This window comes from Rhamphochromis longiceps, linkage group LG6 (genome assembly GCF_057381845.1).
Source record: "Rhamphochromis longiceps isolate RC_006_pf linkage group LG6, R_longiceps_female_GT1.1, whole genome shotgun sequence".
In the NCBI taxonomy this organism is placed as follows: Eukaryota; Metazoa; Chordata; class Actinopteri; order Cichliformes; family Cichlidae; genus Rhamphochromis; species Rhamphochromis longiceps.
Window position 1 is genome coordinate 29,035,496 of NC_140562.1, and position 15,177 is coordinate 29,050,672.

At 37.5% G+C, this 15,177-nt stretch overlaps 1 protein-coding gene across 1 annotated transcript; it reads left to right on the plus strand.

Moving 5' to 3' along the window:
• The first annotated feature begins 274 nt into the window (after positions 1–274).
• On the plus strand, positions 275–14,493 carry rnaseh2a (ribonuclease H2, subunit A). The gene is made up of 9 exons (XM_085410110.1): positions 275–372; positions 1,861–1,996; positions 2,601–2,672; positions 5,661–5,787; positions 5,873–5,960; positions 7,259–7,396; positions 7,935–8,022; positions 13,748–13,871; positions 14,183–14,493. The coding sequence occupies exons 2-9, from the start codon at positions 1,870–1,872 to the stop codon at positions 14,343–14,345; spliced, it is 927 nt and encodes a 308-aa protein (XP_085266236.1). The 5' UTR covers positions 275–372; positions 1,861–1,869; the 3' UTR covers positions 14,346–14,493.
• Positions 14,494–15,177: the final 684 nt, after the last annotated feature.

The following is a 15,177-nucleotide window of genomic DNA, read 5'->3' on the forward strand; positions in this document are numbered from 1 at the left end:
TATAATTATTGTATTAAATAGCTGTCCAATTCATTTAAAACATTTGATACATTACTTATTTATAATTTATAATTTAATATTATTTAATTAATTAATTAAACTTTTATTTGATTATTTAATAATGTATTTATTTAACTAATTTTGGAACTTGCGGCCCTCTAAAGGGAATCGGTACGGGGGAAGAAAAGACTGAAATCATTGACTAAAAAACTGGGGGTGGCAGTAATACAACTCTAGAGAATTAGAACTGCCATCAAACACAAGAGAAGAAGAACCGATGATGACGTCAATCCAGGGGCGCCAAATCTGCTGCACGGTGCACACAGAAGTACTCGTCAGGTGAAGTTTGGGGTGTTTTCATCATCTGAGCAGGTCAGCATAAACTTTGCTTGCGTTTATGACGATGTGTGCTACTTTGGCATTTTCTCCCAGCAGCCTAAACTAATGACTTAAGCACAAATCTCCAGGGCGAGCTGGTTAAAACTGTCCGTTTGAGTGGCGCGTAGCATTTAGCTAACGTTTAAGCTCACAGCAGCCACACGGATAATAACAGAGCATTTCATATTTCTTCTGAAATGCACCTTTTCCGTTGATAAAATCCTCGTATAAAATATCCGTTCTCTAAAGTTGTAAGGATCCGAAATGTGGCGATTTTCTCTGTGTATGCAATAAATGTAGGAGCAATTTCTTTAAGGTAATTGTCATACAATCATGTAATCCAACAACGGAATAACTGTGTGTGGTTATTCCATGTCCGATTGTAGGTCTGTGTGTGTTTCATTGTGTCTGAATGTGTATAACTTAATGAGTCAGAGCTGGATCTCACATTGCTGTCATTTGACTTTTAGAGTACCATCGCACAGTGGGATCTTACATCTCCCTTCATAAAGTCCCTTTAAGCTCCCGACACACACCCACAGATTCACACATCATCATTTGCTCTCCTGTCAGGAGCTCAGTCTGGGTAGAGCTTTTTTTCTCCTCCTGTAAGGTAGGTAAGAAAAACAATGTTGTGTATTTCATTGTTTTTCTTACCCACCTTACATATCAGTTTCTTTGTTTTTTCCTGATTTGTTGCTAAATATTGATATTAAAATATTCATAAATATAGTGTGTGGAAATCTTTTTCTCTTTATTTTTTATTTTTTTTAAACAGTAGTAGAAACCTGCCAGCCAGCTGCAGCCCTTGTGGGTTACAGTCTAAATTTAATGTTTTTGGTTTCTCTTGGCTGACTAAAACTTGTTTGTCCTTCAACAGCCACCATAGTTAGGATATCGACTTGAAAAGGGAGGAGTAAGAAAACAAAATTCAGTTTACTGCAGTCTTTCTAGCAGTGATATTTTACACACTGCAACTTTTAACCTGATCCTAAAGCGTGTTTTTTTGTTTTTGTTTTTTTGCACACTTTATTTAAGTTTGCACAAATGTATGGTCAGTCAATGCTGTCGAAACATTAACACCCCACTGTGTGCCCTGACACACCTGATTTAGATGCTAAACAGGGCATTAAATGATGCCGCTTCTTCAGCAAAATGTATTAAGTGTGTTGTTGCAGTTTTTCTGAGTTCAAAAAAATTAATTTAAAAAAGTTTTACATTTTCTGATTAATTTTTTTCCTTTAGTTTTCAGTATTTGTTTTCTCTTCAGTTAGGCTTCAGTTATTTTTGTAGTGGGTTTGATCCTTATATTTATTTAATTATTTGGTTTTAGTCTTTTTAATTAAAGTTTGGAGGGTATTTATCAGGGGCATCTCTTACAGAAGTTTAAAGTAAGTAAAATAATAAATACACGCCTTACTTTGTGGCTCACTGAGACAAAAGTCAACTTTAAATGTAATTTAATGTTGCATGTTCTTTCAGCCATCAGTCATGGACCTCAGCCCCTTTGAAGATGACAACTCCGTCAGCTGCCGGCTGGTTTCTGAGATCCCTGAAGTCTGCAAAACGGAGGATTGCTGTCTTGGCATTGATGAGGCTGGCAGGGGGCCTGTGCTGGGTACGTGACTTTTACTTACTCTAAGCTAACCACTCGAGGTTCTTCTATATTTGAAACACAGAGTGCAAGGTATGTAAAGTTATGTTGAAACATAGTGTTAAAATTGCACTTAACTAAATTAAATGTTTGCCAAATTTGGCAAATTTTTGCCTTTAATTGAACATTAATTAAAAACCTTCATAAAATGTTTAGAAATTTTATCCTACAACTTATTTTAAAATTTAATCATTTTGTTTACTGGTCTGGATACACAGAATGTGAAATTCTGGTCTAATACCAGTGTTAAAGAACAGTTTGTCCAATGCTTTTGTTTCTAATATCCCTTCTTTGCTAGAAAAACGAGAACATTTTAATGGTTAAAAACCAACAGATTTTCTGATCATCTCACTGTCCTTAAACATTAAGGCAGTGGAAATATTTGACACAAGATAGTTACTTAATCTTTGGTAAATGCCATGTTATTTGTTGATAGGAGCCAACCATGTAGCTATGAGCTGATATTGATGTTTGTTGTCTTCCTGTTATTTGCCATTTGAGTTTTGGGTGAATTAGTATGTACATTTAGTAGAGAAATCTAACAGTTTTGATGTTACTTGTGATGCAGGGCCGATGGTGTATGGGATATGTTTCTGTCCACTTTCCAGAAAGGAGGAGCTGAAGGACTTGAAAGTAGCAGGTAAACCAGTTTGCTTGTATTGCTGTATTTAAACGGAGAAAAATGCAGCAGTCTTTCTGAATATAATGCTTTAAACTCATTGTCACTGCTGTCCTCCTGTACAATTAAACAAAAAAAGAAAGAAAAGTAGTAGGGGTGGGCGATATAAACGATATATGATAGAAATGATATAAATTTGGCCAACGATAGAGATTTTGACTATACTGCTCTACCGCGATAGCGCATGTTGATGATGTCATCAAGCTGCCCCTGTTTTGGTCGAAAGCATCGCAGCGGCTAAAACCATTATCATCTGCAAATTATGGCGGGCGACAGTCATAGCAAAGAGATGAAGCACTTTTGAAATATGGGGAAAGCCAAAAACTGCGCTTCCTCCATTTCCGTAACATTGATTCATTAATGTTGAATTCTCTCGCAGCTGCTCTATTCCCATATTGTTGCAGTATATTAATAACTAACCTCGTATTGTGGATTAATAATCTCAGTTGTTCTCCTGACTGAAGTTTGCTCCGTGTATAGCATCCTGCTATGCGATTGCATTTGTCCCTGACCACCAGAATCCCTCACGTTAACTTTTATTGAGTGGAAAAAGTTGGTGTTCATCCTCCAGCTTCACTGTGCTAATGTTAGGGCTGCTCGATTATGGCAAAAATGATAATCACGATTATTTTCACTGAAATTGAAATCTCGATTATTTGACGATATTTATTTAACCCTTTAAGACCTACCATAGAACCAAGTCGGCCAGAGCTTATATTATTATTTTTTTACATGCTGCAGTGCCATTTTTGGGAGCATTTCAAGTTGCTATACATCAATACAACTGTTATAGCCCATATTTTAATAATATGTATGCATTAAGTCCATATTAACTACTTTAATTACAAAAAAGTGCAATAAACTACAAAAAAATTGAAAATCGTTTTTGTTTTTTTTACATATATTTCTACTTGGGGAAATTTAAGAGGCTTATCCCTCAAAACTTTAAATACAAAAAAGTTGCAAAAGATAGTTTCCCACCACAGGAAATTTATTTTGAGTGTCTTCATAGTTTTATTTTGGAGATACAGCAATTTTTATATACTGCAGGAAAAACAAAAAACAATCCTATGATGCAAATTTGCAAAGAAAACAGCAGTTGCATCAAAATAAACTATTTCCAGCAGTGCAATTTGAGTTCTAAGCATCCCAGCAACTATTCAGAAAAGTCAAACATGACTTATAAAAACACCAGTATAGGCTTTTAAGGCCTACAAGTAAAAAAACTAAATTTTCCGTAAAAATGACGTCACTTCCGGTTTCGGACAGGAAATGGCGGACATGCGATAGTTCGCGTTGACGTCTTTTTCATTGTGGGAAGTGTTACGAACAGCTGATCGGATTGGCAAAGCGTGTTTCTGGAATATTATGTTTTTATTCCTGCAAGGCTTTTTATGCAATTTTTGCAAAGCTGTATGTGGAAAGAAACCGTGACCGAGGACAAGCTGATGGCATAAGATGTAAGTACAACTCCTCCGGTTTCATATACAAAACAAACTATTGCGCTAGCTTACACGGTTCTGGTTCTACAGGGATTTAAAGGGTTAACAATAACAATGTGTTGAATAATGACTTTAAAAAATAATATAAAATAGTGTGCAAATACTGATAACAGTGCAAATGTTTGCAATATAAAAAATAAATGAAAAATGTAAACATCTATGTTTAGTGAACTTTGCAGTGTTGCTCTGTGGTGCAGCTATGACACCGTAGCAAAGTTTACACACTATGTCTACTTGATCCACGTCTGACTCCGCAAACCCATAATGTTTCCACACCACTGAAGTTGTTTTTTTTTTTTTTACCTCTCTTTTCAACCAACGGCAGTCACTCTCCTCTCCAAATAACTTCTGCTTAGCTTTCCGAGCTTTCCGAGCTTCCCTTGGGTCCTCTTAATTGTTGTGATGCATGTTCGAAATGCAGAGAGGTGCGCTCGATTTGCCACACGGAGCAGCGCGAGAGTAAAGCACGAGGGAGGGGCTAATAATTGGCTCAGTCATTTTTAATGATCGTTGAAAGCCCAGATTGTAATCGTGATTAAAATTCGATTAATTGAGCAGCCCTAGCTAATGTTATGCTAACATAGCTGTGTCGCTAGCAGTCACATAGCACAACATTATATACCAGGTAGTCCAACTTCAGTAACCCTGCAAACGCCACTGCTGTTTAGTTTCCTGTCTTCATTTATGTTGGAAGTGGTAGCAGAGCTGTATGTTTTAATTAGTTTCAAAAATCTCTCAGTAAGAACATGGTATGTCATGTTTAGGTGGAAACTAGCGAGTTAACTTCCTGTTAACTTCTAACTCCGTTAAATTTAATAAATTCTGTTTTCATGAATGTAAAACTTAATTGTTACACCCGATAAAGCAGCAACACTGATGATTTAATTAAAGATGAAAGAATTTAGACCGTTTTTAACTCCTAGCGTTCGTTTGACTTTGGGACCTGAAGTGGACGGAGTTTTGGACCCAAATTACTCCGCAAAGCTCCTCACTACGGCAGCCGTAATGCTCTGACAATCCATCAAGCTGTGCGGCTTACCAAAGTTGTACTAAAACATTTTTAACAGATTTCTGCACGCCAAAGTCGGTTCGAGGTCAGTAAGCACAACCAGAATTTATACATAAGGCACACTCTTGATTTTTGAGAAAATTAAAGGATTTTAAGTGTGCCTTATAATGTGGAAAATACGTTATACAGAAGAAAAGAATATATCGTGATATATATCGTTACCGCACGTGCTTCAAATTATACCGCAATATGGATTTTAGGCCATATCGCCCAGCCCTAAAAAGTATGAAGCTTGCTAATCATTATTTACTTTGTTTCAGTAACTAAAAATGTCACCAGAAAATAAATGAGCATGAAAAGCCCCCCAGTGTTTTCCTTTCCACATTTGAAGATACAATTTGTCATTGTGTCTTCAGTGATTATTTGCTTTTCTTTTAGATTCAAAAACCCTGACAGAGGCAGAAAGAGAGAATCTTTTTGAAAAACTGGATGAAGCTAAGAGTTATGTTGGGTGGGCTCTGCAGATTCTGTCGCCAAACACCATCTCTACCTGCATGTTACGGAGGTAATTTGCGCATACAGCGCCATGCACTTGGAGGTTTGTTACCATCATTCATGCAGACTAACATAATGTGTATTTTTCCTTCAAGGACAAAATACAACCTCAACGCCCTTTCACACGATACAGCAATAGACCTTGTACAGTATGCTTTGGACAGTGGAGTACAGCTTAAAGAGGTAGGTAAACAGTTTACATGAAATGTTTAAATATGTGCACATTATTCTTTTAATAGGGTCCGCAATGTCCTGTATAGGTCATATTTCCTCTATGTTCCTAAAAGCTAAATCTGCTTTGAAACTGTCCTTTGAGCCTAAGGGGGCACTTTTGTGTGGGTGGGCAGTTAAAGGGCAGGGGCATTGTGGAGAGCCACACTAATAAGGTGGGTTTAACTGTGCTCAGTATTAATCTCTTTAAACTCTCTTGATGTCTGTATAAACAGTTTCTGGTAAGAGAAGATGCTACAATTAAGCAATGAAAATGTGAAATAGAGCTAGTAAAAACACCATTATTTTATCACTATTTAATCAACATTTCCAAAAATTAAAGAAGAAAAGTTACATGTTTTTGCAAAATTTCAAAGACTTTTCATTTTAAACAAAGCACTTTTGCTGTTTTGGTTATAGTTTTAATTACTTTATCTGCAGTTTTTAAGTTCTTTTTTTCTTTTTCAATGAGAGAATCTTTTTTGGGCTTGAACAAGTAAATTCAAGTTGGGTTTAATACCTGAGATGCATTATGCCTTATGGACCTTAGAGCTCTGGATGTGCTTGCCTTTCTTCTTAAAAAACAATTTTATATTTCTGCTCTCAGGTCCCAAACTCTTGCCCATGAATGAGCCACATGCAGCTGTGTGGTAGCCTCTGTCACCATTCAGACACTTTATCTTGCATCTGCTTCAAAAGTCAGACTTTTTGTTTTGTTATAATACCTGCCATTACACCTGCAATTTATTCCATTACAGCCTATCCAAGCTTGCAGTTTCCTAACTTTCACTGACCTCAAACCTTTTTGTTTTCCAACGTCGAAAAATGTGTTGCAGACTTTATAGCTATTATGGAGCCAAGGAGACAAAGTTCAATCAGAAAACAGAGTTGTCTGCTTTGTTTTTCAATGGAAACTCCATACTTCCTGCAAATTCTATCTGTCTTGTTACTGTTTGCCTTGAGATAGACACATTCCTCAATGCTTCTTTTTTCCCCCTCATGTTAGTGGGCATATTAGTGCAGAACAGTCCACCAATGACCTCCGCTACAGGTGGTCTAGAACCGTACATCCCAGGTCTGATCTACTGTATCGTCAAATAAAAACCAAAATATAATAAATCGCTGTCTTATCGCAGCTTTATTATATTTGAAGTAGTAATTATCCTTTTTGTTTAACTGTTTTAAGTTGTAGCTCCGAGTGATCCAACCTGACTTTTTCATTGTGTATTATTTGCCTCTGTCTTAACTTTTACTATCTCTGTGTTGTGCAGATTTATGTGGACACAGTTGGCCCAGCGGACAAGTATGAGCATAAACTCTCTCAGCGGTTTCCGGGTATTCAAGTGACTGTGAGGCCAAAAGCTGACTCCCTGTTTCCAGTTGTGAGTGCAGCCAGTATCTGTGCAAAGGTTAGTGATCAGTCCTCAGCTGGATTTAAGTCTTTTCTGTTTTTAAATTCCTTGGCTATTAGAGTTGGTTGGTACTTTATTATCTCTAGGGTGTAAAGCTACCTTCAGAGATTTCATTGAAGTATTGAAACAAGTAGTTTTTACAAGCTGTAGTAAATGCAAAACAGTTGTGCATTGGATTTTGCACAACTTTACTATCAGGCTAAAGAGAAGCATTTGAACAATAATACAAAATTATGTCCTTATTCATGTAAGGATTACACACTTTTTATGGTATTTTTTTAGTGATATATCTTATGCGATTATTTAGTGTAGAAAACAGAGTTTTGGTTCTTCAAATATTCAGCATTTTACATTGAGATGTTTTTTTTCTCCACTTAATGGTTTCTGGTTTACTGCAGTAGACAGCAGACCAAAAGGAGCAATTTCCCTTTTGCGATTATTGACCTACCGTTGCTGTTACTAAAGAATATTCATATTTTATATTTCATATTTTCAGCTCTTAAAGAGTTTTCTGGTGCTATTTTTTGGTTTGCAGGTTGCTAGGGATCGTGTCGTGAAAGGCTGGAACTTTACAGAGGACTTGGGAGAGGTGGATACAGACTATGGCTCAGGGTACCCTAATGGTAGGAAACCATGCACATATGTTATTATCCATCCGCAATAACATGTTTTATTTTAAACTAAAAGTTTGTTTTGCTTAAGTAAAAGTATGTAAAGTTAGTGCTGTGGAACAATAAAGTAGAGCAAACTTCTGAAATGTTGCTGTGAGTGTGGGTACAAACATTTTACACTGACCATAAATGATAAGTCATATTAACCTAGTTAACTAGTTAACTTTAAATTAAATGCACTTAATATACCTTAGTGTAGCTGTTAAAGCTGGGGTGGGCCACACAGTGAAAATTTGAACTTAAACATGGCACATAAACAGTGTAGAATTACTTTAACCTCAATGGAAAAAATATGACTTATTACATTATTACATATCACTGCCTTTGTGCCATTTAAAAAAAAACAAAAAAAACCCCAAACATTTCTTTGGAAAATGTTTTGGTTTTTTTTTTTTTGTTTGTTTTTTTTTGTTTGTTTTTTACAATTAATTTCTGCATCAGCTTTATATATTATACAATATATTTAATGCTGACACTTTTTATGAAAAGATACATGGTTGTATTCACTGTTTCACTATGGGATGCGTCTCCCCCAGAAGCTCATTCATCAGAAGTTTTTATCTCATTCCACAAATCCTGATTGGCTGGTGATTGCCACTACCACTTTGGACAGAACCACCCACCCTTAAATAAGATAAGATAACCTTTATTAGTCCCACGCGTGGGAAATTTGTTAAAGAGCTTACAGTATTATGTAACTTGTATTTAAACACCTCTTCTCGCTTTGGAGCATATCTCAACCTGCTTAGGCTAGCTGTGGCGACAAAATCTAGAGTAAAAGTGCACACCAAGTCTGCGGAGTATGTTGCTTGTTGCTACTTCTAAGTCCCACAGGCACACTCAACATGTCCCCCCGCCGTGTCCAGACTCACTGCCGAGGGCACAGTCTAGAGCAGTGGTCCCCAACCTTTTTTGCGCCACGGACTGGTCTAATGTCAGACAATATTTTCACGGACCGTATCGCGGATAAATACAGCAAAATAAAATGATACAACTAAGGCAAAAACGGTGGTATTTTGTAAATATAATAATTAACGCAAATTCACTGTGTAATTGTGTAACTTTATTAGCAGCGTCCTCCTTAAATGCGTCATCAACATTAAGAATAAAATCCTCCTCTCTGCCCCTTAATGTTCTCTGGTCGCTGTGGTGATGCGTAAATATTTCTTTCAAAATAACAAAATAAGACACTCGACTACAACACGGGAAAAAACCCAGGGAAAACGAGTTAACGGTTTTAAAAATCCTGTAAACCATAAATTCTACACCCGAGCCTCAACTCTCGCAGCCCGGTACCAAACGACTCACGGACTGGTACCAATCCGTGGCACTGGGGTTTGTCTAGAGCGCTCAAAAAGTCAATAAACAACACTATGGCACTGCTGCCTCAAGAGGGCACTGCTGCCCACCTCAGTAACCATGCTATAACCCAGGATTTCCCAACCTTTTGGAGCCACAGTACATATTTCATATTATAAAAATCACATGGCACACCACCAAACAAAAATGTCACATAAGACATATTGATCATTTTTCCCCGTGCATCAGGTATAGCGGAATGGGCTCGTTTGTCCCCAGTTTACCTTTTTTGCATGTTAGGGCCTTCATCTGGCTCTGAACAGGACCCAGGTTAAATTGACTACTTTTTCTTTTCAAATGTTTATCGATTGCTGTTACACACTGCATTGTCTCAAAGCATGACTACCGGTATTATGTAATTTTTTCGTTGTCTTCTGTTTCCCTGGCAGTTAGCAACTCATTTAATCAAAGCATGTAGTTGTACTGCCCTCTAGTGGAAGACAATGTAATTGTTCTGCCCGTTACTCATGCCGGTTGCTTAGAGTACTAATCAGGTCGAACCAGATATTCTTCCACGGCACACCTATGTGCTGCAGCACAGTGGTTGGGAAACACTGCTATAGCCGATGCTGTAAGAAGCTTGACACCCTACGCGTGCTAGTGTTATCTAGGTGTTACAACCATATTCTGCAACTAGATGTCCCCATAACACAAGTGTTTAGGACACGCAGGGTGGGCGAGACACCGCTCCTTCTCTCTCTCTGAGAGAGAGAGAGAGAGGCAGCACTCTCAACTTCATCCTGGGAGCTGAAGTTAAGTAGTAAGTAAAATGTATTTATATAGCACTTTTTTAAGACAAGAAGCTATTGCAAAGTGCTTCACATGGGAATATAAAAGCATACTGAACAAAACAATATAACAATATTAAGGAAGTATAAAAGCATATCACATAGTTAGTGCTAGAGCAGGGCGATATGGCCAAAAATATTTATCACGATATATATTTGAAAATTTGCGATAACGATATATCTGACGATATAGTTGATGCGAGACAAAATACAACTCCACAACATTACTAGCGCAAAAAGACAACCTTCCATTTATTTTCACTTAAACAAGAAGCTGGTTTTTATGTACATTAAAGCTTTATAAAAACGTAACAGTGCAAATGCAAATTCCTTGCTGAAAGTTTAACCAAAAGGCATTTCCAGTAGAAATGGGCTGACATATCCTGAGCATAACCATGTATAATATCCACTGAAGTTAAAAAGAGGTGCTTTGTAACATTAAACGTATTAAACGTATTAAACGTATTATTAAACGTAAGTACGTATTTTTCGGACCATAAGGTGCACGGGATTATAAGGCACATTAAGCGAAACAAAGCAGTCAGATAAATCAAACTTTATTAAACTCATTCTTCTTGCTTCCTCCACTTCTGTACCATTGATTCATTAATGTTGAATTCTCTGGCAGCTGCTCTATTCCCATGTTGTTGCAGTATATTAATGACTAACCTGGTATTGTGGATGGATTATCTCAGTTGTTCTCCTGACTGAAGTTTGGTCCGTTTACAGCATCCTGCCATGCGCTTGCATTTGTCTCTAACTATGAGGAACCTTCACGTTAACTTTTATAAGTGGAAAAGTGTTAGCGTTCGTCCTCCAGCTTCACTGTTTATATTATGCTAACATAGCTGTGTCGCTAGCGATCACGTAGCACATCATTATATACCAGCTAGCCCAACTACAGTAACCCTACAAACGTCACTGCTGTTTAGTTTCCTGTCTTCATTTATGTTGGAAGTGATAGCAGAGCTGTACGTTTGAATTTTTTCAGAAATCTCTCAGTCAGAACATGCTATATCATGCTTAGGTAACTAGCGAGCTAACTTCCGCTAGCTTCCTGCTAACTTCTAACTCCGTTAAATGTAATAACTTTTGTTTTCATGGATGCCTGGAAGTTAAACTTCATAGTTACACCTGGTAAAGCCGCAATGCTGATCGTTTTATTAAAGATGAAAGAATTTAGACAGTTTTTAACTCTCAGTGATGCTGCGGTGTTCGTTTGACCTGAAGCGTACGGAGTTTAGGACCCAGATTACTCCCAGATTTAAGAGCATCTTAGTCCGACAAATACGACAATAACGACGGCCGCTTGCATGTTCTGCAAAAAAAATGTGCTTTGTCGTGTATCTGACGGACAAACACCAAATAAGTTCCACATCACTGAAGTTGCACCATTTTTACAAACCAATTCTGGTTCATCTGTTTCACTCAACAATCGGCCATGTGCGTATGAAAACAAAGGTACTGCGCATGCGCGTTTTACTCATATTCTATCGCGATATTTCATTTTCCTATCGTTGCCTAACATTATACCGGTATTACCGTGAACGGTATAATATGGCCCAGCCCTAGTTAGTGCTAGTGCAAGGATTTTAACATGGGAGTGATATAGGAGAATTTATTACTGTGCTGCAGCATTTTTGAAAGTGATTTAAGGAGGCCTTAGACAGACAGGAAAAGAGTGGGTTACAATAGTCTAACCGGGAGGAGATGAAGGCATGGACAAGCATCTCCATTTCACCTTTGGAGACAATAGTCCTAAGTTTAGCAATATTTCTTAACCCTTTACAGCCGATCGGAGCGGGCACGCTCTGTTTTGCGTAACTATTTTTAAATCCCGGTAGCACTGCAACCACGTAAGCTAGCGCAAAAATTTTTTTGCATATGAAACCGGAGGAGTTGTACTTACATCTTATGCCATCAGCTTGTCCTAGGTCACGGTTTCCTTCCACATAAAGCTTTGCAAAAACTGCATAAAAAGCGCTTGCAGGAACAAAAACATAATATTCCAGAAACACGCTTTACCGATCCAATCAGCTGGTCATAACACTTCCTACGTTGGAATAGACGTCAGCGCGAACTTTTGCATTTCCGCCATTACCTGCCCGAAACCGGAAGTGACGTCATTTTCGCGGAAATGTAGTCTTTTTTACTATCAGGGCCTCAGGGCCTATACTCGTCTTTTTAAGAGTTATCTTTGACTTTATGACTTTCTGTGTCGTTTCTGGGATGCTTAGGACTCATATTGCACTGCTGGAAATAGTTTATTTTGATGCATATGCTGCTTTTTTGCAAATTTGCAGTATAATATTTATTTTCGTTTTTCCTGCAGTGTATAAAAATTGGTGTATTTCAAAAATAAAACTATGAAGACACTCAAAATAAATTTCCTGTGGTGGGAAACTATTTTGTGCAACTTTTTTGTATTTACAGTTTTGAGGGATAAGCCTCTTAAATTTCTCTAACTACAAATATATGTTAAAAAAGCAAAAACGATTTTCAATTTTTTTGTAGTTTATTGCACTTTTTTGCAATTTATGTAATTACTATGCACTTAATGAATACATATTATTAAAATCTGGGCTATAATGGTTGTATTGATGTATAGCAACTTGAAATGCTCCCAAAAATGGCTCCACAGCATGTAAAAATATGATATAAGCTCTGGCGGACTTGGTTCTATGGTAGGTCTTAAATGGTTAAATGAAAAAAAGCAGGAGCAGGTCATAGACTTGATCTGATCTCTGTCAAAAGACAGAGAGTGATCAAAAATTATCCCAAGATTCGGAGCAGTAGCTTTAATCAAGGATTAGAAAGAACCCAGACTTTGACTAATTTGGGGCTTGATACTCTCTGGGGCAAGAATTAAATGCTCAGTCTTGTCTGCGTTCAACTGCAAAAAATTGTTTGTCATCCAACCATTAATTTCCTTAGACAGCCCATTAGAGGGATAATTTGTCTAATTCCCAAGGTTTAAAGGAGATGTATCATTGGATATCGTCTGCATACAGATGGTAGGAAAAAAATTTGAAACCGCTGATTATATGGCCTAAAGGAAGAATATATAATGAAAATAACAAGGGGCTTAAAACCGATCCTTGAGGGACTCCACGTGAAAATTTAGCTATATCTGACCAGAAGTTTCCCACTGAAACTAAAAGTGCTCTATCCACAAGAAATAAGGTGAACCACTTTAGGACAGATCCAGATATCCCGACCATATGATTTAAGCGGTGGATTAAGATCTGATGATGAAGTCAGGCCCATCCCATAGTGAGACATCTCACTCATGCTATTCTGAGAACCGGGGTTACACAAGTAACCGGAAGTATATCACATTACAATTTACATCAAAGGGACACTGTTTTCATTAGCGACGGACATTGTTGGGATTAACAGTTTGAAATAACATTTCACTTGTTGAATTTAATGCTGCCTACTTAAGACTGTTATGCTAAAATAATTTTATTTGCATGTAAAAGTTTTGTAGAAAAACTAGCACTGAGTCCCACTCTTTTCTTTGTTTCCAGATCCCAAGACGAAAGCGTGGCTGCTGAAGTACCTCGACCCAGTATTTGGCTACCCTCAGTTTGTTCGATTTAGCTGGAGCACTGCCCAAACCCTAATGGACAGCAAAGCGGTTAATGTGCATTGGTAAAGAGCCTTCAAACTCTATTCTGATCAAAGTCCTACTTTGGTTATGAAATCCTCAATTAAAGGAGCATCTGTCCTTCTGTGATTCTGCTCTTATACTGTTTCTGCTATTTGTGAGCACAGATCTGGCTGATACCAATTTCTCATAGTGTATTTGCAAAATACTTTGTTTTTCAGTGTGTCTGTTAGATAAGAATACTTGCAAGATCACAGGTTACACTTAATCTCTGTGCTAATCGCTTGACCTTAGGAGACCAGTAGTTGGCACTGAGTTTAAAAAACAATCTTTGTCCTCGTAAATCTTTTCTCAGGGACGATGATGAAGAGGATGGCGAGAAGGCAGCGCAGAGGCAGAGCAACAAGTCAATGTTGTCCTACTTCAGTGTATCAGCTGGAGGTAACGACCAAAATGCAACCCACCAGGCACACCGCTTCTTCACTGAGCGGAGGCTGAAGAGCCTCAACACACTCTAAAGACACGTTAGAGGGCCTTCACATACATCCTGGAAGTCATAAATGCATTGTGGGACTTTTTTTGTAACACAGATGCAAACTTCAGTCATCTGTCTGTATTTGTCTTGTTTGTAACTGTTTTTATATATAAAGATGTTGTTTAAATATGTTTTAAAGTGTGTTCTGCATTCTGTACCATACATCAAGAACGAAGGTGGGTTCATTGCTGGATTGCGTTGCAGTCTGTAATGCCAATACTGCCCTCCATTGGTAAAATGAATGAAAAGCATCAACAGAATGCAGCAACTACTATTCGAGTTGGCAACACAAGAAGAACAAATTATTCATCGAAGTCTGACATCAGTGAAATCTTCAGCTTCATCGCAAATCTAAACAACTTATTAATTCTGTATACTTTCAGTAAAAACCGATGGAAGTGGTCCATTGCAGATTTGGAACACACTTCATACTCTGCACAGTTTTCTTCAGATTGTAGCTTTTAGTTGAGAATAAAACACAGCGCTACTTAAAACAAGCGTCTTTAATTTTAACAAAAAAGCAACATAAATATTGTCACAATAAAACAGCCTTTAATTCTGTAAATTAGTAATTTCAAAGAAAAATGTACAGTTCTAAGTATCTTAATACAATCTTTAAATACTTCACAGCAGTTGGTAGTTGTTGTCGTTGCATTTCACGTGATAATACACTGAGTGATTCTGTATCCAGCTCTTGTAGGGAGACGGTATCTTTTGATATATTATGACTAAATAAAAATGACAGTCCAGGTTTTCCTTGAGTCATCAGTCCTAACAGACAGGTTGCCAAGAACAGAAACAACATAAAACAACAT

Bases quoted from the DNA above. Each gene is read 5' to 3' on its own strand.
- rnaseh2a (XM_085410110.1), top strand. From the start codon at position 1,870: ATGGACCTCAGCCCCTTTGAAGATGACAACTCCGTCAGCTGCCGGCTG. The intron at 2,673-5,660 runs GTAAACCAGTTT...CTTTTCTTTTAG, and splicing joins GAAGGACTTGAAAGTAGCAG to ATTCAAAAACCCTGACAGAG. The intron at 13,872-14,182 runs GTAAAGAGCCTT...ATCTTTTCTCAG, and splicing joins AAAGCGGTTAATGTGCATTG to GGACGATGATGAAGAGGATG.